Raw genomic sequence first — 23,163 nt, 5'->3', positions numbered from 1 at the left:
TTGCAAAAGGGGAAAAAAAAATCTTCATTTGTCATTACTTTTAGCTTTAAAACACATTCAAACACACACCCAAACAGAAACACCAGTCTCAGCTTCCAACGCAGGAGTACACAGGGGGTCACAAACAGACGGCAATAAATAAATATAGTACAGAAGTGTTGATCGGAGGGCTCGTGGAAGTCATGATGTGTGGATCCTCTGACGACAACAAAAGGTCAAATCAACGACGGCGATTAAAGCAAAAGCGTCTCTACATGTGAGGGGTGTGTGAAACCGTAAAAGGATGAGGCTGGTGTTCTGACTGTCGACAAACCCGACAACAACACAGTGAGGAAATCCTACCAACAGTCTTAAAAAAAACAGCTCAAAATGCTGACGTTTGTAAAAAGCTCCCACATTTTGTCGATTACTGAGTATTTACAGCAACAGGACGGAGTCAAACACACTTCAGAGGCAGATCAGTGCATGCCAGTTCCCTTCCAATGCATCCACATCCATTTTTATTGAAGTTCCATTTGATAAGTCTCATTTATTTAGCTCACTTAATTGATTTCTAGCATCGCATACAGTACGACTGATGAGAAAAAACACTAGCAGACATTAAAACAATCAGCAAACAGCGACTAAAACCGAACATTTTCAATAAATTAGGGCTCAGAAGAAAGGTAACATCTGTCAGATTGATGTAGACGTGTACTGTTTAGAGTAACTGTTTTTAGAATACAGCAAAAACACCTCTACCTGAAAAAAACAAACAAACAAAAAACACTACTGTGGATGAAAAGCACTTGGATATCATGGGTTTGTAGCTTGTTCAGACCAGTTTATGTTACCGCTGTATGGAGACATTCAGACTGGGCTGCACCAACATTTAAGAACATTAACTCTTTCATGCATAGCGGTCACTCCAGTGGACAGTTCTTCTCCAGCTGTTCTCTTGTATATTCATGGGTTTTGTTGTTTTAGTTCCATATCAGCCAACACAGTGGACGATTATGCACCATCCCATACACTGACATTCATACCATTACTGTCACTTTCCTGTTCTTTTATCTAAATTAATTGCTAATTGTTACTAGACTGTAATTAACAGAGGGTTTTTTTTTTTTTTTTTTGCACATTATCTGAGTGAGTAATAACTAATATTATCGTATGTTCAAATGTGAGAAAACATTAGATTAGCAGCATTAACCTCCTGAAACCCAGGAAAGTGAAAATTTTAGCTTTTTTCCATTAAACAATTGTCTTGATTGGAAACTGGAATTTTTTTGTTTGTTTATTTTTTCAGATACATTTTTAAAAATTATTTTTATTTATTTATTTATTCTATTTTTTTTTAAGTGGAATGTCCTTTGCAATGGACAACATTTTTTTTTAAGTAAAACTGTCACACTTGTCCCCTACAGAGGACAAAAATGCATTGCTGGGTCTCAGGAGGGTAAAAATGTTTTTATTTCATAGTTTTCACACAGTATGTCAGTAAATACATGTTTCTTTACTTCAAAAATTAAACGCATGGTGTCCAGCTGAGTGAACATTTTTGTAGTGCCATGAAAAATAGGTTCATAAAAATAAATAAATAAATCAATCACATTGTTTTTTATGCCTAAAGAAGAATAAAAACACTCAGGAAAAACTCTTGATTAAGGTTCTCATAATTCATGCATGAAAGGGTTAAGGTCTGATCAGAACATAAAAAAAACTACATATAAAATGAGTAAATCCATATTTGTACTCATAAAGTATTAGTTAAAGTTTATGGATGTACACCACAGTTAAATAGAATTTCACCAGAATGCAGATGCTTGTCAAAATATAGTAAATAATCAATACATTCATGAAGACATAAATAATACATCTAATATAGTAGATCAGGAGATAGTGAGTATAAGAGAAAAGGCAAAACTGTCCGATAAAAAGTCGTATTTGATCGGATAAAAGTAAAGTAGCCAAGTCAAAAAGGCTCAGAAAAATGGCTCTAATTTTACTTCACTAAGGAAACATCTGGTGACTGAATAAACTAATAAAGCAAAATAATAGAAGATTAAGAAAACAAGCAACTTAACCACTTTTATTGAATCCATCTCATAAAAGCTGATATTAAATTGAAACCTCATGTGTTACTTTAAAATTAAACCTGGATCAGCAATATTGACACCCATTTTAATAATAATAAAAAAAAAGAGAACAGTGTACTTTGTGTCAATTATGTTCTGTGTAATATGTTGTGAGAAAAATCTGAATTAAAAAAAAATTAAAAAATTTGAGGAGTCAAAAACAATAGAAATTAGCTGCATCTGTTATTGAAGAAATGGACTCTTTATAAGATCCAGAGAGACAATATCAAAAACCTATGTATATCAGATCAGAGAGTTTGAGTTGTAGCAGTGAACTGTATTATTATCTGACCTATTGGTAAATAAAATGAAAACCTACAGGGGTTGGACAAAATAATGGAAACACCTAACATTGTGGCATCATAGAAGGTGTTTCCATTATTTTGTCCAACCCCTGTATAGAGAAGTAAAAGAGCTTTTTCTGTTGCTGCTCCAACCCTTTGAACTCCCTCCCACCTACCATCCGACACTGCTCCGACCTCAACACCTTCAAATCCCTTTTAAAAACTCATTTATTTAAGATTGCTTTTATTGTTTAATTGTTTTATATTCATATACCTGCCTTTTGTACCTGCTTTTAATCTGTTTTTAATGTGTTTGGTTTCTGTTTTTATCTGCTGTATGCAAAGTGTCTTTGAGTACCATGAAAAGCGCTATACAAATAAAATGTATTATTATTATTATTATTATTATTACTAGTGACATTGTACCCGTGGTGCTATTGTACGATAGCATGAGAGGCTAAAATCACCCAGCATACCTCGCTACATTTGGATACGGACATAAAATTGTGCCTAGTAGATAGTCAGGTAATGTTTATATTCATTTGGCGAGTTTGGCGGCGATTGGGCCTGTGAAGGCTGAGGAAAATCCGTACAAACACCCTCCTGTGCTGCAACATCGATCAGACACAGAAAAACAAAACAAACAAAAAAAAACAAAACAATTAAACCTGGATCACATTTTACACTGTTGTTTTGTTGAATTTACCCTCGAAGTACGGTTAAAAAGAGACTAACATTCTAAGAATAAGTGCAACATAATGTTAAGTTAAATTATAAATTAATCCTTGTTGGTGCAACCCAGACTCAGTGCATCCTACAATTCCCATAATGCAACTCTGAGGCTCTTTCACCACTTCTTTCACATATCCAGGCTTTCTGTTAAAAATACGATGACACTAATATGTGACTTTTTCAGATCGAACTGTTTTTCCAGCTGTAGTTCTGTCTTAAAGTAAAATGATGCTAAAGTGAGATTGAAGGAACAGGCGCGTACCTCATGTTTACGGTTTTAAAGAGGAGGAGCGTTTATTCCACACTCGTTGGTAGGATTAGCTCAGTGTTTCTTAGAGTTTGTTAACAATAAGTCAAAGCTTCATCCTTTAACAGGTTCGATGATGATAAATACGCGAGCGGCGCTGCAGTGCGATGTCAGGAGAAGCAGCATGTGTGGAGGTGAAATACAGTCGTCAGGGTCGGCGTCTACGGGGACGGTGGGTACAGTAAGTGGTCGATCTGCGTCAGATCTCATAAAACACAACATTCCTCTTCACTACTTTCTTTCTCTTATGACATATTGTATATACACACAGAGGCGGCAGCTCTGTGACGGATACAATGTGAGTGTACGATACACACAAGGAGGACAGACACACACACACAAAAAAAAGGGAAGATGCATCATGGGAAGACAAAAGGTGTGATCACACAGCCTGAAGATGTACACCTCTTTGTAAACAGATCAACGGGTTGATGTTTGGCTGTAAAAGAGTCCATGATGACACATTCACTCCTCCTCTGAACATTAATCTCTCTGTACGGTGGCCATTCTCCAGCTGAATCGGTGCATGTACAGCAGGTTTACGTGGGCTAATGTATTAAATGCTTTGAATTTTTTTGACTTTTTCCAGTCCAAGCATGTTTTTCCATCTCCTGTATATACAAAAGTTTACAACAGTTCCTCCAGAAGAGACCCATGCGTGAGGCGAACGTCCGAGATGCCCCCCCCCCCCCCCCCCGCCCAGAATCTGATCCACCTTTTTGTCGCGGTTCTACTTCTAATCACACCACAGCAGCCGGGTACAAAAATCGTCCGAGAGCAAAAAAAAACAAAACAAAGGGGCGCTATCTTTGGTCACAAAATGAGCAAAGGAAACACAATGTGCGAAAAGGAAGGAAAAAGAGTGAAAGCGTGAAGATACTGTTCCATCGACTGACAAAAAAAGAACGAAGGAAGAAATAACTCCAGTCATCAGCGAGGACAAGGATCTGAGTACGTCACTGGAAATGGAGGAAGAGGATCAGCTCAGTCTAAGCCCTCCTCCTCCTCCTCCTTCTTCCCATCCTCCTCCTCTTCCTTGTCATCCTTGCAGTATTGCTGGAGCAGTTGGTGCAGGTGCTGCTGAAGTGCGTCGGGCTGCATGGCGTCTGGGGTGTCGTCCAGCCGCTCCAGGTGCACATGCTTCCCCTGGGCATCCCTCACCACAGTCCTCTTCTGGGTTCGCGACTTACGCATTTGGCTTCTGTGGACAGAGAGGAAAAAAACCACAGAAGAAGAGTTACACTCGATCCTCGGATGTTCGCAGGTACACTTACAGTACACGTAATACCCCTTCTTTGTTTGTTAACACTTAAGCAGCAAAACTATTGGTTGAATTCATACCAAATTGTGTTTATAGATTGCCAGTGATCCAGAATAGATGTGATTACAATTTGGGAAAAGTAGGTCAAAGTTCAAATTTTCTATGATTTTTAAAATATCTTCCCATTTACTTCTAGTGGGCGAAATACATGCAAGGCATCACTCCTTTTTATATCTTATTTTTTTAGATTTCTTTTTACCGCCGCCAAGGAGGTTATGTTTTTGTCGGTGTTGGTTTGTCTGTTTGTCTGTGTGCAAGATAACTCAAAAAGTTATGTTTATGCATTTGGCAGATGTTTTTTTTCCAAAGCGACTTACAGGGGAAAACCAATCAAATCACTCAATCAATCAAATTTTATTTATATAGCACCAGATCACAACAAAAACGTTATCTCATGATACTTTATATACAGGGTGTCCCATAAGTCTCCATACATAGGAGACATAATACATATGGTTCTAAGATGTATTTCTTTATATTTCTTCTTTATAGTTCTTCAGCAGTGGAGGACACGCATTGAAATGTGTTCCCGACAAAATGGCAGTCATATAGAGCATATTATATAAATAAAAATGGTTTGTCAAGAAACGTTTATTTTTCCTATGTATGGAGACTTATGGGACACCCTGTATAGAGTTGGTCAAAACCAGACTCTGAGCCAATTTACAGAAACCCAACAATCCTCCAGGAGCAAACACTTGTGACTGGTGACAGTGACGAGGAAAAACTTCCCTTTAACAGGCAGAAACCTCGAGTTATGGACGGATTTGGATGAAAATTTCAGGAAATGTTGATACTGGCATAAGGAACAAATTATTAAATTTTGGTGGTAATCGGGGGTGGGGGGGCACTGATCTGCCTTGGCGGAGGTCTGCGCTCTCCGAGTGCTTCTAGTTTTTATTTGCTTTACACTAAATGTCAGAAATTTGCAAGAAATGAATAAAGCCACGAATATTTCTTAAATCCAGTTTTGGTGGATTTCCAATCAACAGCCAAAATGACACAATTCACTCTTTCCGGAGTTAAATAAGCTTTTTTTTTTTAATATTCACTGTCTTTTTCTATTTGCCTTGTTAATTCACATTCATGAGATGAACATGCCGAATTCCCTGTCTCAAATGCCTCAAATGAAAACGGAAAGTGAGGGTATATATGTTTATTTTAGCTCTAACATCAGTAAAAAAGACCTTCGTAAACATTTTCCATGGGTTTGTTAAACTCAGAATATGATGAAAAAGACTTTACAAACCACACACTGATTAGACAAACCATGCATCTTCCTACAAACCTCAGGCATGGTTCACACACATTCTGCATTTCGAAGCTTCTGAACTACTTTATGTTACATAGTTTACATTCAGTCCGTATAATGGAGCTCAATGGAAGACACATGGCCGGTAATATACAATGACTTGTACATCTGTGTAACTGGAGGTGAAATGAAAGGCTGAAGGACCAAAAATGCAGTGTACATTCAGTCATCAACCAGTGGTGGACTGATGGAAGACACTGAGGAAGAAAGTAATGCAACCACAAAACACTGCAGCAGGACTTTGAAACAGACACAACGCCTGAATCAGTTCACAAAGAGTCCATGTTACATAAAGAATGAGCACAGAGACGTTACTCTGTTGAGTCGAGCAGTGTTGTTGTGTCCCAGAGCTCACTTATGAGATCGGGGTGTTGTGTTTTACATAAACGACGACAAAAACTAACAAGACCCTGACTGTTTTTTTTCTATTTCCACTTACATGTATAAATAAAAGATTTGGACTGTCGAGTTACAGACTGGAAAAGAGAGTGAGATCAGACCATGCTTCTGTGATATAACCTGTTAGTAAACCCCAGTATCTTTGGGGCCTTTTCGTAACACTCCCATGCTGCAGTCCAACCTTTTAATCACAGAACCGTCGTCCTGCACAATCTCTTTCTCTACTAAATGAGGCAGGTGCACTTTGCCAAAGCCTCCAGCATAACTCAATGCCTGGAGGGGAAAGAACGAGGGAGGAGAGAAGGATGAGAAGGGCAAAAAGACCAAAGACACACACTAGAAACCTGGAAAAGATCTGTGCAAGTAACAGTAACTGATCAGGTATTAGAAGTGACTTTGTTCAAAACCTCATGATAAAATCCACTCTGTTGTTTCCTCCTTTGGACCCACTGACCTTCTCGAAGTCCTCCCTGGCTGAGGGGAGGTCAGCAGCCAATGAGGAGTCTCCCGTGTGTTTCTCCATCCTGTCACCCCTCACCACCGTCGTCTTGACAACCTTGCTGACCTTTCGACCCTGCACTGGCTCCACCTCGAATTCTGATGTGGTGGCGGCGCCCAGGGCCCGCGGCTCTGAGAAGGTGAGCTGGAGAGAATGTAAAATAATATGTCAATAAATGTACATGTACGGTGTTTAATGGATCTGGAATTTCATGAATGGAGTTGTTCCACTTTTATTCTGAAACAACAAAATTGTAAAAATGCAAAAAAAAAACATGACTGAAGTGCTTTCAAAGTGCACACCACAAACCAATATCATGTGTATGTACATACAGGGTGGGGAAGCAAAATTTACAATGAACATTTAGTTGTTTTTTCTCAGCAGGTACTCCGTCAATTGTTTTGACACCAAACATATATTGATGTCATAATCATACCTAACACTATTATCCATACCTTTTCAGAAACTTTTGCCCATATGAGTAATCAGGAAAGCAAACGTCAAAGAGTGTGTGATTTGCTGAATGCACTCGTCACACCAAAGGAGATTTCAAAAATAGTTGGAGTGTCCATAAAGACTGTTTATAATGGAAAGAAGAGAATGACTATGAGCAAAACTATTACGAGAAAGTCTGGAAGATACTACAGTCTACTCTCGTTAAACCGCCCGCCGTTATACCGCCATTTCCGCTTATCGCCATCCGCCAGCCCAGTTCCATGCACAAACAACACTTATACCATTGATTTCCCGACCGTTATACCGCCAGCGTCGCGGCACCTCCGAGGTGCGCCGCTGTGGCACCTCCGAGGTGCGGCTCCCAGTGTTGTCTTTTCCGTGGAAACCGGGTCGAAATGGCTCTTTGAGTGTTAAAGGTTGCCGATCCCTGCCTTACAACATAACAGAATCAAGATTTATTTAGAAACGCAATTAGAACGGGTTAACGGAGGCAGCATAGACATCATATAGTAAAGACATGCACATTATGGACGCAACCCGTTGTAACGCCATTTTCGCTATACCTCCAATTTGGCCGTGAACGGAAGTTGGCGGTATAACGAGAGTAGACTGTATTAAAGAAGAATGGGAGAAGTTGTCACCCGAATATTTGAGGAACACTTGCGCAAGTTTCAGGAAGCGTGTGAAGGCAGTTATTGAGAAAGAAGGAGGACACATAGAATAAAAACATTTTCTATTATGTAAATTTTCTTGTGGCAAATAAATTCTCATGACTTTCAATAAACTAATTGGTCATACACTGTCTTTCAATCCCTGCCTCAAAATATTGTAAATTTTGCTTCCCCACCCTGTACATATACTGTACATACACAGATATCGCCCCTTGAGAATCAGCTGGTTCTATGTCCACTTTTCCTCATTTTGAGAAAACAGAGTTTGAAAATTTCACCTGTCTGATCCCTGATATTTGGAGAGTTATCAATCATCTTTTGTGTGGAATAGTGTTGACTGTGGAAGGTACCCTAAACATATTGTTAACATGTTCTAAATCTCTCCAGAAATGCCAAATTTTGCGTCAAAATGCCTCATACACTCAAATATAAAATGACTATAAAGTACACAGGTTTATCATTGAGTTATCAATGATTTTTTCTGAGGAGTTCTCATTTTATGCTTTACATGTGCTCCATGACCATTTTGAGTGAATGTCACATGATCCAGGTATGGCCCCTGAGTGGGTCCTTGGACATACAACTACCTGATCTGAAATGAGCACCACTCAGGACATAGAACTAAATGTTTCTAGGTGTGAGTGTGTGTAGATGTTTAGCTTGGAGCTAAGCACTTTGAGACATAAACTTAAACTTAAAGCTTAACTCCATTTCTGCAAAAAGTGGACATAGAACCAGCTGATTCTCAAGGGACAATATACATACATATACCACACATTTGTACATCTTTGTAATACCCAGTGATTAAAGGACAGATATTAAAAATTGAGTTCTTTCTGAAACAAAGGTGCAAAAGAATTGGCAAAAAAGACCTTTTCTGACACTTTTATTGCAGAGGCAACATGAAGACACTTAGGCGGCCTGTTATAATGGCAGCCTGAAAAAGGTTCATTTATCACTACAAACCCACAAACCACTGTTAATACAGACACGATTTCAACCACACCACCCACAGGAGAATCAAGCAGAGATACTGACCTCTTTCTGACCTCCCTCACTGTGAAGCACAGTCCTCTTCACCACTCTGGAAACAGCATCGCCCTCTTCGATCTGCACACTCTCCTGATGAGAGCCTTCTATGGTCACTTCCTGCGTCTCCATGCCGTCAGGAGACACGTACTTCCGAATCACCTTCCGTGTGATCTAGTGGAGAAAAGACAGTGGGTATGACCTGTGAAACTGTTTGACATCAGGTGATGTACTGAGACTTAAATGGTAACTGGAATGTCCTCTTACCTTCTTGACTACCATGTTCCCATGCTCATCCGTGTACTTCTCCTCTGTGACTGACTGTGGTGGGATATCTGGTAGAGTATCCGCCTATGGAAAAAAAACATACAGACATTTACAGACCTGCACAACACTCAAAGAAAGAACTACAAGAAACAAATACCACACAACAGTGACAGTAACTGACACCATCAATATAGATGATCACATTATGGCTTTCATTCCTCAACATTAAACCATAGCATTTCTATAAAAGCACAGATATTATCTTACTGAAGTGACATAAATGGAAAAGAAACAGAAGTAACAACCAAAAGGCAAACAAACAAGCACTTTCCAATCCTCCTCCAATCTTAGAAGTGTGGTCACAGTAAGAGGAGACATAAGTGGTGTTAGCCAGCTACAAAACACACCAAAACCACTTAACCTGTTTACCACTAACCCTGCACCACAGTACTGCGCATCATGCTTGTTTACCTGAATGATAACTCTGCGTCGGACCACCCTGGTGGTCAACACCTCCTCCTCTGAACTATCAGAGGACAGCATCCCTAGCTCCTCTGCTATCTCCTGGGAGACAGCACACAACCAGTACAGGTCAATAAACCAGTCCGCACAGTAACACCACAGCACTAACAGTCCTGCAGGCAGCAGCTGATCCTTCTTTTCTCTTAACCTCACTTTTATATTCACTTGTGGAAAAGGATCATATGGAAAAAATGAAATGGGAAATAAACAAAGACAGTATATGCACTAGGAAGGGATGATAAAATTCACAGATTAGCAATGGTGCACCTGATTGAAAGTGTGGACCAAAGACAATTGGGGATGAATTTTTACATCTTTGAAACAAAAAAAATATTTGTCTATAACTATTAGTAGAAGACCCAAGCCTTTGCTATTTAAAAATATGGTAATTTTTATTTATTTTTTTACATTTACTAGTAAACTGATTCCTCCTCTCTGAAGTCAATAATGTTTCACACATGTATTAAAAAACCTTAAGACTGTTTTCGACACATTACAAAAGTGTAACTGGACATAGAATAGGAAGGAAGGAGTGGTTTAAAGAAAGACAGACCTGACTTTTGTCAGACAGTGTTTGTGAAAAGGGTCAAATAGACACATGAATAAGACGGCGGTACTAGAGAAAGAAATAGGTGATGTAAAAATGGGATGCCATTACTTAATTTAAGGAGGAACCAAAGAAATGAAATCAAATGTGTTTGTATCACGAGGTGTTGATTTGAAATAGCTCTGAATCACAGTGCCACATTGGTAGCTGCTTCATATTAATCTTTGCTCTAGTGGATTGTTCACAACGCCTTAACACTTGTGTCACATCCTGCCTCAGTGATGGAGATCCATAACGTGTACATATAACAGTGATGTGAGATGAAGAGAAGGCACAGGTATGCAAAAACCGTTAACTGAAAAACACATGCAAGGATGGAACAACAAGCAGAAATCAAAAGATGCAAAACAAGTGCATGACTTGTACCTGTTCTTTAGTGCAGTTGTGACAGTAAAAACATCTCATATAACAGCAACAGTTGTCACACCACTGCTCTGACAAACACGTTCAAAGAGTACTGATACACAATCCACCACAACTCATTCACTGGTCAGTTTGTGTTATTTTCAGTCTCTAAAGGGGAAGGCTCTCATGCATACAACAGCATTTGTTAGCCTCGTTTAGTCTGTACACTTGCGTCTCTTCAATGCAGCCCTACAGCAACCAGCCTGACCAGGCAACACACCAACCAGTGCAGCGTTGTGCTCATGCTCAACCTCTTACCCTTCCTAGGAAGTCGTCATCATCATAATACCCTGCCTGATCTCTGGAAGGCAGCTCCTCACACATGGGGAGATTGCCCTCTGCTCTACACTCTCGTGAATCTGAATCATAAGCAAATTCACCGAGGCTTTCACTGCCAGAGGAGAACCGCTTGTAATCTTCAACTCGGAGGAAAGGCTGAGCTCGGTACTGAGGGTTCCTTCTTAGGAAGCCAACGTCTGGGCTGCTTCCAGGCATAGGAGATGGGGGTTCTGATATGTGATAATAAAGTTCATGGTCTAGTTTTGGTTCTTCTGGGTCAGAGTAGTCAGAGAGGGCTTGTCTACAGTCATAGAATTCCACATCTGAGTCCGAGTGCTGTGGAGACTCTGTGTCCTTTCTTGGTTTCTTTGGAAGAACTTTTGGTTGCTCTGACTCAAATTCAGACGCAGTTTTCTCAAATTCTGACAGGACTCGATTAAAGTCTGGGGAAAACTCAAAGTCTCCCAGAGTTCCAGACTCTTTGCTGATGTCTTCAGTCACAATTTGAGCTGAGTTGCTGAACACAGGTGAAACAGGACTTAAATCATTCAAGGAGGCTTGACTACATTCAGAAACTCTCAGGGTTTGATGTCCTGAAAATACAGCTTCATAATCTGGAGGTATCAAGAACTGGCTGGACATGGGTGAAAAAAGCTCGCTGGACTGTGCTTCATTTGGGGGGAGCTCCCAGTCTGAGTCTCCAGTAAAACTGTGTGACTTCTTCTCATATGACGGTAGAACAGGTGTAACGGTTCTGTGGGTTGTGTATGAGCTGTGGTCGGGCAGCTGTAGAGGTCTCAGCTTGTCCAGTAAACTTTCTGAGTCATTAGTGGACAATGCACCTAATTCACTGGCTTCCTGAGTTTCATCTGATGCCTGAGAGGCCTGTAAGTGAAGGTCAACATAAGCTACATAAGTTCGTTTTCAGTCAGGTTACAGGTTTGTATGAACACACTGAACAACAACTGCATGTAGTGATCAAGTCAAATTTCATCCAGCCAGCATCTCATTTAGATTAGAATAATCAGTGTTGGGCATGACTCATTACATGTTAATAGCGTTAGGAAATGATATAAAACAAAAAAAGTAACTGCAACATGTTACAGTTACTGAGAAACATATGTAATTACGTTACAGTTACCATCAAGCGCTCATGACATTGAAAGGTTTACATTGAATTAGGGCTGCATGATTTTGGCAAAAAATAAATTCCCGATTTTTTTCCTCTAAAAACTCGATTTTCAATTTCAATTTTTGGGTTAAACTACAAAAGACAACAGAAATCAGCATGTCGTTTTCGCGAGCAGCCCACAATGCAAGCCACTGCTCCGACCTCAAATCTGTGATGGTAGCACATGATGGGCCCACAGAAGTTTTTTTTTTTCTTGATTAAGTCTTTATTGAATGAAGTAGAGTATACAAACAATGTATACAACAAGAAAATAACAGAACAAGTTTGCCAGAATACACTACAATACAATGCCCAAATCAGAGCAAATACTGATGGTTTTTATAGCCTTTTTGGTTCCAAATTTATGTAACAGCTTTGAATAAAGTTCAACATTATTCAAAAAATAAATAATATTTGGTTTTGTGTTACAGAACTTACATTTGTGAATGAAAAAATTAGCAAGTAAGAGGACTAAATTAATTATAAAAAAAATGTACAGTAGCCCACAGGCACGTGGCCCGGAGGCACGAGAAAGATGAAATTGATTTCACGATTTCCCTTTTTTAAAAATAATCCTAATTAAAAAATCCGATTTCAATTTAAAATCTATTAATCGTGCAGCCCTACATTGAATATATTCTCATCTGAAAGAAGCTGATATGTAGAATACAACATTCACTATGTTGTGTTGTGTGATTTACTAGGACAAAAATCCTTCATTTGGCAGGTTTGTGGGTCAGCAAAACTGATGCAAGAAAGACTCTTTTTGGACTCTTATTGTCCAGTTGTTAAAGTTACCAAAAATGAATTGTTGGATTACTAATTATTCTCAACAGGGTAACTTGTAATCTGTAACCTAATACATTTCAAAGTAACACTCCCAACACTGACAACAATATGTGTGAAGCCAAGACATGCAAATTTCACCTAATCGAGCATTACACAAATAACACTGGAACAATTACTAAAAATGTCAGAGATTAGTAATACTTAAACTTAATCTTTAATTTATATTTCCAGGACATTGTGAAAACATTCCGAGCATTAAGAGTACTTGGTGTTAGTTTATCATGACCATCTGTAAATGTGATTATGTGCATGTTTACTTGCATCATCCGGGGCATGTTAATGATTTCATCCAGAACACAGTGAGTCTCGATAGTCATGCTCTGACTCTTACCCTTTGTGGCGTTTCTTCTTCTGTTCCTTTGACACCTTGTGATCTCTTCACAGGGGAGTCTTTGTCACAAACAGTGGTTTGTGAAGTCAAGTAACTTCTAGTCATTGATTTAAACTGCAGCCAGTCCTCATACTCTGACTGTGTCATTTTAGACCAGTTAGGACTGGCAGGTCCTCCTTCAGATAATGCCTCACTAGTAGTTTTGTGAAGTCCTGATAAAGTCTGCTCAGGTGATGAGGTAGATGTCACATGACTCAAATGTCCTGGTCTAGAGACTAAAGTACTTAAACTTCCTGTACAATATAAGCCTGATTCCTCCTCTGACTCGATGCTCTGAGGGCTCAGTGGCCGTGGGCTGTCATCCATCCAATAATCAACAGGTAAAGCCACAAACTCAGACTCTGAGGTCAAAGACACAGGTGAGGAAGATCTATCTGAGGGACCTACATCCATAAAATATGAGGATAATATTCTCATAAACATAGGTACTGGTGAGTCAGGCATGAGTCGTCTGAACTCACTGACAGACGATATGGATTCAGGTGAGGATGGTCTCTCAGTGTCTGTGGTTCTCGATGATGTGACTATAAACTCACACTCCGAGTATGAACCAACCGATTCAGGCGATGATGATCTGATGGTAGTGGTATATGTGTCTAATGATGCCATAAACTGAAGCACAGGGGAATCAGGAGACAGTGATCTGTTCACACTGTGCTCTGTCATTGATTCTGGAGATGAAGCTCTTTTGTCAACCATGTACATGGCCGATTCCAGTGACATAGGTCTATACTCTGGCTCTGATTGAGGTGATAGTGACCTGTCTTTCTCATTCTGATCCTCTGACTGTGCAGACTCTGGAGATGATGCCCTCCACTCTGTAAATTCAAAATCCAGTGGCATATCATCTGTATCTGAAGCTACGTTCTCAGGTGAATATGATGCTGATCTCAGGAAGGTGATACACTCAGGCAGCGTACTCCTAAATTCTGGTAAAGGAGAATCAGGTGACAGCGCTCTAAACTCATTAACTGATGTTACAGATTCTGGTGATGATGCTCTTACTTCTACTTGCATGGCTGAATCAGGGGTCATGGGTCTGTACTCTGCTGAATCTGGTGAATAGCAGAGATCATTATCCTCTGCAACAGACATTGAAACATCAGCCTCTCTCTCATCATGTCGAGTTATTGATTCAGTCATTTCAAACATGTACTTAGTCTGCCTGTAAGGAACTGCTCCCGAAGGAAAAATATGTTCAAGCATTGGTGGAGGGGACTGCGCTATGTTGACTTGAGTTGTGTCTGTTGTGAACTTACTTCTGGTCTCTGAAGGAGGTTCTAAAACATTAGCCTCTTGCTCATCTTGAACTTTAAATGAATCATCTAGCTCATCATCTGAAACACTCCTTCCATATTCTATTTTGCTGCAAATGAATTGCATAAATCCTGTTTTACTGCTGAAAGTTTCCCCTGCATACTGAGGATCCCGTATGTGAGAGATTAACTTCCATAGCTCAGCATCATAAACTAGGTTGTACTCAGCAACCTCGACTGCTGATTCTTCACATGCAGTAGGAGCTTTTGGTTCTTCAGTTGGGACTTTTACTGTTGTCACTGATGATTTGCGTGACAACCTTAACTCCTCCTTATCTGATTCAACTGACTCTGGTGATGCTGCTCTCTCCACTGTACAAAACAGGTCTGAAGTTTGTGATAAATCATCGGAATCAGATAATTCACAGGGTGATATATCTGTCATTGTAATGATGTTTTCTACAAATGTCTCTGTAAAATCAGGTACTGGTGATTCAGGAGGCAGGGGTTTACATTCATCATCTGACTGAGGTGATGGTGGTCGCTTATCTGTGTCTTTTTTGTCTAATGAGTCTAAAAGTCCCATTCTGTGTCTGACAACATGGAATCTGGGGAAAAACAGTCATAGTAGGTCTCTGCTAGTGTAGATTCAAAAACATTTTGTGTAAATGATGGAAGAGGTGAGTCAGGAGATAATCTCTTGTATTCATTAAGTGATTCGGTAGATTCTGGAGATATGGATCGGATATTTCCAAGCAAGGTTAGTGCTTCAGGTGACAGGGGTTTGTATTCTGGTATGGATTCAGCTGATGGTGGCCTCTGCTGTACCTCTAACTGTACTGACTCTGGAGAATCTGGTCTATCCTTAATGTCATAATTCAGGGACATAATAAACTCAGTCAAAGCATACTCAATATCTGAGTCAAATGATTCAGGGGAGGGTGATCTATACCCAACATTCATAAAAACATATTCATGTACTGCTGGTTTGTAATCAGGTAAAGGTGAGTCTGGTGGTAGTGTCTGGTACTCATCACCAGATGCTCCTGAGCCAGGAGAAGAGAGTCTGTCATCATGAATTAGTGACCCAAGACTGACAACAATGTACTCTACATCTGAACATTCTGATTCAGGGGATGATGATCTATATCCAAAAAGAGACTCAGATAATTCATAGTGTTGAAGCATAAATTCAGGTACAGGGGAATCAGTTGAAAGTCTGCTGGATGCTCGAGATTCAGGAGATGAGGGTCTCTTTTCCAAGAAAGTTTGCAAAGATGATTCCCTGTCACTACCCCAATCTGACACCACTGACTCCGGAGAACAGGATCTTAAATCCATATGGGAAATGGTATGCTCTTGTAATGCCTGTGCAAAATGAGGAATTGGTGAATCTGGTGAAAGGCGTTTAAATTCATCTTTAGAGGCAGTTGAACCAGGAGATGAAGGTCTGTCTTCACAAAGCCAAGGGCTACACAAATCAGTCTCTAAGTCCTCATCTGAACCCACTGATTCAGGTGATGTTGACCTATATCTGACTCTAGTACACTGAATGTGAGTGTACTGTGGAACTGGAGAGTCTGGACACAAACGCTGGCTTTCATGAAATGACAAGATTGACTCTGGAGAATCTGGTCTCTCCTCTGTCTCAAACATCTGAGACACTAAGGGTGCAATTTCTATATCTACTGCCACTAATTCGGGGGATAAAGAGCCATCATTGATAATATCAGAACATGGAGCTGGAAAAGCTGGTCTGAAATCAGGTATGGGGGAATCAAGTGAAATACTGGATGCTTGAGATTCAGGAGATGAGGGTCTCTTTTCCATGAAAGTTCGCAAACATGATTCAATGTCTATTTCTAAATCTGACACAACTGATTTGGGTGAACAAGATCTGAAGTGCATATGGGAAATGGAAGACTCTTGTAATTCCTGTGTAAAATGAGGAATTGGTGAATCTGGTGAAAGGTGTCTGAATTCCTCTTTAGAGGCAGTTGAACCAGGAGATGAAACTCTGTCTTCCCAAAGCGAAGGGATACACAAATCAGTCTCTAAGTCCTCATCTGAAACAAATGATTCAGGCGATATGGATCTGTATCTGACTGTAGTTGGTACAAAATTAAAGTACTGTGGAATTGGAGAGTCTGGCTGACTTCCATGAAATGACAAGACTGACTGTGGGGAATCTGGCCTCTCCTCAACCTCATACAGCTGACATATCAAGGGAGCATATTCTACATCTATCACCAGTAATTCAGGTGAAGACCTGTCAGTGATAACATCAGAATATGGAGCTGGAAAAGCTGGTCTGAAATCAGGCACAGGAGAATCAGGTGAAAGTCCTCTATGTCTGCACAGAGATGATGAGGACTCAGGAGAAGAAGGCCGATCCTCACATATCACTGAGGAACTTGACTCCATATCCTCCTCCAGATCTGCGGAGACTGATTCTGGTGAAGTGGACCTACATTCTCTGGGTGTGCTAATTGCCATGTGTGGCATCTGTCTGAACTCTGGAATAGGGGAGTCTGGTGAAAGAGCTCTGAATTCACTAAGAGAGCTTGTTGATTCAGGAGAAGACGATCTGAAATCAGAAATGAACCTCAGTGATGCAGATGAAAGAGGTCTATACTCTGATTCAGAATCAGCTGACAGAGGTCTGTCTTCAGCATCTAAAACTAATGACTCTGGAGAATCTTGTCTATCTTCAGTGTCTGGAGGTCCACAGATCAAAGGTGCATACTCAACATCTGAGGAAAGATCTGATTCAGGGCCTTCTGACTCTGTCCTAAAACCAACAAATGAAGGAAAACGTTCAACCAATCTTGTTCCAAACTGAGGTACAGGTGAATCTGGTGGCAGAGCTCTGCACTCATTTCTACCTTCCACTAAATCAAGTGATGGAGGTCGACACTCATCGAATGCTGCAAACACCTCATATTCATAGTCTATATCTGAATAATAAACAGAAGAAGGTGAAATAGATCTGTATTCAGTGGGTGAAACAGTGCTTAGAGCCTCCATAAATACAGGTATGGGTGAATCACATGAAAGTGTCCAGAACTCATTTTCAGAGCTGGGCGTCAAGGATCTTGCTTGTCCTTCAATAAATACTGTGTCCAATACTTCCACTTCCATCTCTGAGGTTATAGACACAGGTGATGCTGTCCTACTCCCCCCTAGTAGTACAGCTGTTGTAATTTCTTGTCCAAACTGTGGTACAGGAGAATCAGGGGACAGCGTCCTAAATTCATTAACTGATGTTACTGAATCAGGAGAAGAGGTCCTCACTGCTGTAAGCATCAGCGAATGAGGTGACATTGGTCTATATTCTGAGTCTGAATCTGGTGAAAGTGGCCTTGTCTCATTTTCTGAAAATTTTATATCGCGTGAATCTAATCTGTCTTTAAAAGGAAGTTCTTCAGGCAAGAATTCGGATGAATCCTCAAGATCTGAAGACCCAAATTTACACTCTTTTATTCCCTGTCCACTGATGAAAGGTTCTAAGTAATGAGGGTCATAAAGCTGACAAATAAGTGTGTTGGCCTTAAATGTTACACCAGCATCTGACTTAATTTCTCCTGTCATGTAAACAACTGAATCTGGAGAGTCTGCCCTTTGCTCTGTGAAGACCTCAGATGTTGAAACCTCAAGCTCAGCATCTGAAAACACTGACTCTGGTGAAGATGACCTATACCCAATGACAGATGATTCAGTCTCTGCAGGTCTGAAGTCAGGTAAGGGTGAGTCTGCCGATAATGCCTGGTTTTCATCTACAGATATCACTGAACTAGGTGATGAAGGTCTGCTTTCACTAAAAAGTCCAAAAAAGCAAAGATCAGATTCCTCATCTGATATTGCAGGTTCTGGTGAATATGAACAAGATTGTACAACGGTAATAAACTCATTATAAAACTGTGGAACTGGTGAATCTGGACTCAAATCTTTTGTAGAGTCTGGGGAGTCTGACCTGAATATGCTAATTGAGGTCAATTCTCCAGGAGATAAAGGCCTGTATTCTGGCTCAGAATCACATGACACTGGTCTCTCATTACCCACAATCTTTAGTTGTTCCACTTGTAGAAAACCTACATCTGATGAGACATCCAACTTCACACTGTCCTCTGACTCTCCCTCTCTAAGGCCTGAATCATCATGAATGTACTCTATCCTTGTTCCAGCATATTCGAAAACCCCAGTCTTACTACAAAATGTCTCCCCAACATAATGAGGGTCGTGTATTTGTGAAATGAGCTTCCAAAGTTCTGCATCGTAAACAAGTTTATAGACCGGTACCCTGACTGCCTTTAGAGGTAAACTGTGATCCAACAGTTGTTCTGTGGTTTCTGACACTGTTGAATCTGGCGACTCTGGTCTCTCATAACTTATATATTCACTATATTCTGCATATTCAATGTCAGATGCTATTGACTCAGGGGGGGATGTGCATGGCATAACTGAAACCAATTCAATTAGACCTGTTTGGAAATCTGGCATGGGTGAGTCACCTCTGTAGTCATCTCCAGAAACAACTGAATTTGGTGAGGATGGTCTCACCTCACAAGACAGGGGTGATACAGACACATCCCCAAATTCTACATCTGAGCAAACTGAAACAGGTGATGAGGGCCTTTCTCGCAGTGTTGAAACCCAAAATTCTGTTGCAGCCTGCATAAATTCAGGAATAGGCGATTCAGGTGAAAGTGATCTGTTCTCGTCAATAGAATCGGGGGATAATGGTCTGTTGTTGTTAGTAAATGACAGCAAAGAAACACATTCCACATCTGAGGCCAATGATTCAATAGATGAAGACCGATCCAAACTAGACGGAAAAGTTAGTTCTTGCAGAAATGTTTTGAAGTCAGGAATTGGTGAGTCAGGAGACAGTGGTCTATTTTCATCAACAGAATCAGGTGATAATGGCCTCTTCTCAATTAAACCTGGAGAAAGAGACCTATAGTCTGGATCCGAAGCCAATGATTCACAAGATGAAGACTGTTTTAATCTATACTGAACAGTTGATTCTTGCAAGGATGGTCTGAAATCTGGAACTGGTGATTCAGGTGACAGTGGCCGGCTTTCATCAGCAGAATCAGGTGATAACAGTCTGTCACCAGTGAAAAATGAAGAGAGAGATTCACATTCTAGATCTGAGGCCAAAGATTCAATAGATGAGGACCGATCTAATTGAGATTTAACAACTGACTCTTGTAAAAATGTTCTGAAATCCGAAATTGGTGAATCAGGTGAAAGTTGTCTGTTTTCATCAACAGAAACAGGTGATAACGGTCTCTTCTCATTTAAAAAAGGAGAAAGACATCTATATTCTAGATCTGAAGCCAATGATTCAGGAGACGAAGACCGATCTAATCTAGAGTGAACGGTTGATTCTTGTAAAGATGGACTGAAGTCCGGAATTGGTGATTCAGGAGAAGGTGATCGGTGTCCATCAACAGAATCAGGGGATAACGGCCTCTTCACACTTAGAGACAGAGAGCCAGACTCATATTCAAGATCTGAGGCCAGGGATTCAAGAGATGAAGACTGATTCAATCTAGACTGAACAGATGCTTCTTGTAAAGATGGTCTAAAGTCTGGAATAGGTGAGTCAGGTGACAGAGCTCTGAGAGAACATACTGAAGCAGGAGACACTGGTCTGTCATCACATATCACTGAAAGGTTTAAGTCTCTCTCCAGGTCTGGATCCGATGACAGGGACTCTGTTGACGCTGCTCTGTGATAAAGCTCAGCGGCTGCACAGTAAGAGGAAAAGTACTGATCAACTGGAGAATCTGGAGTTAAAGCTCTCTGACTATCTACAGATCGTCCTGACTGGGGAGAATCGGGTCTGAGTGCATCCACTTCCCTGAGTGAATGTAATGACATAGGTATGTATTCTCCTTCAGAATCAGGTGAAAGGGATCTTTGGTTAATTTCTGATTGACAACTTTCTTCTTCTGGAAACAAATGTGTCTCATTTAACTTGTTTAAATCTGTTCTTTTTTCAGTAAACTGAACCACTCCTGTTTTACCCTGGTAGGTTTCTCCTACATACTGAGGGTCATGTATTTGAGAGATGAGCTTCCAAAGTTCTGCATCGTACACTAATTCATAGCTTGACACTATATTTTCTGTCAGAGGTGTAGAGAATGACAACTCTCCAGGTGTTTGCTGATTGTCAAGTGTATGTGAATCAGAGACTACTGAGCCTGTTTCTGTTGTTTCTGGTGACAGTGAAGAAAACAGTGCTTTATCAGACACTTCCATCTCCTCATGTACTGGTGGTAACGCAAATGATTTTAATTTTGTAATATCTTGCACAGTTTCATCCTCAGTTTGAGCTGCTTTCTTACATTTTTTCTTTTTTGTAGACTTTTTCTTCTGAGTTATAGGATTGTCTCTTTCTTCATGGCATGATTTCTCTTCAATTACTTCAGTTGTCATACCCTCAGTTCCACCTGATGGTATGAGAATGTTTCCATCTTCCTGTGCATCCTTAAGTAATGCTTCAGTTTCACAATGTTTCTGAGGATGTTTTTCCAAAGATTTTGAGGTGGTTACATATATGGTAATATTTTCTTCAGTTTCTGACTTTTCTTGTTCAAAAATGACACTACTTTTTGTTTCAACCAACTTTTCAGAAAAGGTATTTTCTACAAATGTTGTTGGTATGGTTTCATACTCTGTCTGAGGTGCTGATGAAGGATGTTGTTCAGTAATAGTATCCTGCATAGTTGGTGCATGTTGAATAAGATTAGAACTTGGCGACTGATACTCATCTAAGGTGTCTGATTGAGACACTTCAATATCTGACACTTCTGATTGTATGGATACTGCACTTACGTCAGATACTGTCTCTGATGAATGTTGTAGTTCCTCAATATCTGACAAAGACACAACAACCCAATCATCATCATTTTCAGATACTGATTCCAATCGTGTTTCTGGTTTGATGACAGGACATACAAAATCTTCATGTGACTCAACAGTAACACACACAGTCTCTGTGTGTTCTATTAATTCAGGTGAGGAAGACATGTGTGTAGTGATAGGTACTGCAGACTCCGCTTCATCTCCAGATGCAACTGAACAGGGAGATGAAGGTCTATTGTTATGATCAAATAATGCAGGAGATGCAGTACCATTTTCTACATCTGAACATACTGATTCAGGTGAAGTTGCTCTGTCACCAAAGATTGCAACAGTGCAGTCAGGCCAGTTGTGACTGAATTTAGGTACAGGTGAATCTGGTGACAATGATTTATGTTCATTCACTGATCCTACAGATTCTGGCGATGAGGGCCTGTTTTCACATGATGATGTCAAAAGCACTGTCTCAAATTCCAGACTTGATGACAATGAGTCCGGTGAAGTTGACCTACATCGCATAAATGTAAATGACTCTGCGACATATTGTCTAAACTGTGGAATGGGGGAGTCTGGTGAAAACTGATGCTGTGCAGTGAAAGATGTGACAGATTCAGGAGATGATGATCTCAATTCACTGAAATCAGTAGGAAATGTTACATGCTCACAAGATGTGAAGAGCCAAGGCATACTTTCTGAAATAACAGATTCAGGTGATAATGGTCTGTCTTCGATATCATAGCTTAATGACCGCATTGAAACGGGTGTGTCCCCACTATATTCACTGTCTTGTGATACTGGTCTTCCAAATGGTCTCTTATTTGAAACCATTGGTGTTAACGGCCTTTCTTCTGCTTCTGATCTTAAAAACTTAGCTACAGCTCCAGGTGCACATAACAATGGCTGCCCTTGGTCAGAAGCCAACTCATCACCAGCTTCCCAAGGTAAAACAGGGGGTGGCAGAGGGGAAAGAGGCCTGTACTGAGGAATGGGTGAATCAGGTGTAAGAAACTTCAGTTCATTTACTGATGATAGTGATTCAGGTGATGAGGCCCTTCTCTCTGCCAGCATTTCTGAATCAAAAGCAGATAGGCTGCTCATTGGCACAGGTGAATCACAAAACTCCATCCAACTTTTGTCAGCTACAGGACAAGGTGAAGATGATTTAACATGAGAGTCAAAAACAGTATCAAATGTGGGTTCAACTGTACTAAATTTATTTTCAGATTCTTCAGCTATTAGGGCCACACAAGCTCCTGTTTCCTGCAAAACTGTCATCAAATTTCTTGACTCTGTAGAGGTCATTTCTCTGTTTTCAGGCTGGCAACTAGCTAACAGAGTTGTTTCAGAGATGTATTCTGCTCCTGGTACAGAAGAAAAGGTATCACTTATCGAGTGAATATCTACCTGCTCAACAGT

General features: G+C 40.2%; 2 protein-coding genes across 26 annotated transcripts in view; both read right to left on the bottom strand.

Moving 5' to 3' along the window:
• Positions 1-1,759: 1,759 nt before the first annotated feature.
• Positions 1,760-23,163, bottom strand: part of ank2b (ankyrin 2b, neuronal) — a 293,858-nt gene continuing 272,454 nt past the window's right edge. For 24 of the 25 annotated variants that reach the window (XM_030161857.1, XM_030161856.1, XM_030161863.1 and 21 more), the window contains 5 exons: positions 9,395-9,478; positions 9,137-9,301; positions 6,927-7,115; positions 3,070-4,641; positions 1,760-2,137 (listed from right to left, as the gene is read on the bottom strand). In XM_030161857.1, the coding sequence (XP_030017717.1) occupies positions 4,627-4,641; positions 6,927-7,115; positions 9,137-9,301; positions 9,395-9,478 (453 nt within the window). In that variant the 3' untranslated portion in view covers positions 1,760-2,137; positions 3,070-4,626. The remainder of the gene's footprint in view (positions 2,138-3,069; positions 4,642-6,926; positions 7,116-9,136; positions 9,302-9,394; positions 9,479-23,163) is intronic. The other variant, XM_030161850.1, reaches the window with a different exon arrangement.
• LOC115438315 (uncharacterized) lies at positions 9,842-15,443 on the bottom strand. Its single transcript, XM_030161877.1, has 2 exons — positions 13,559-15,443; positions 9,842-12,092 (listed from the first exon to the last, which is right to left on the bottom strand). The coding sequence occupies exons 1-2, from the start codon at positions 15,317-15,319 to the stop codon at positions 11,175-11,177; spliced, it is 2,679 nt and encodes an 892-aa protein (XP_030017737.1). The 5' UTR covers positions 15,320-15,443; the 3' UTR covers positions 9,842-11,174.

The sequence above is a fragment of the Sphaeramia orbicularis genome, chromosome 18 (assembly GCF_902148855.1).
Source record: "Sphaeramia orbicularis chromosome 18, fSphaOr1.1, whole genome shotgun sequence".
Taxonomy (NCBI): Eukaryota; Metazoa; Chordata; class Actinopteri; order Kurtiformes; family Apogonidae; genus Sphaeramia; species Sphaeramia orbicularis.
This window is presented reverse-complemented; position numbering and strand designations above follow the sequence as displayed.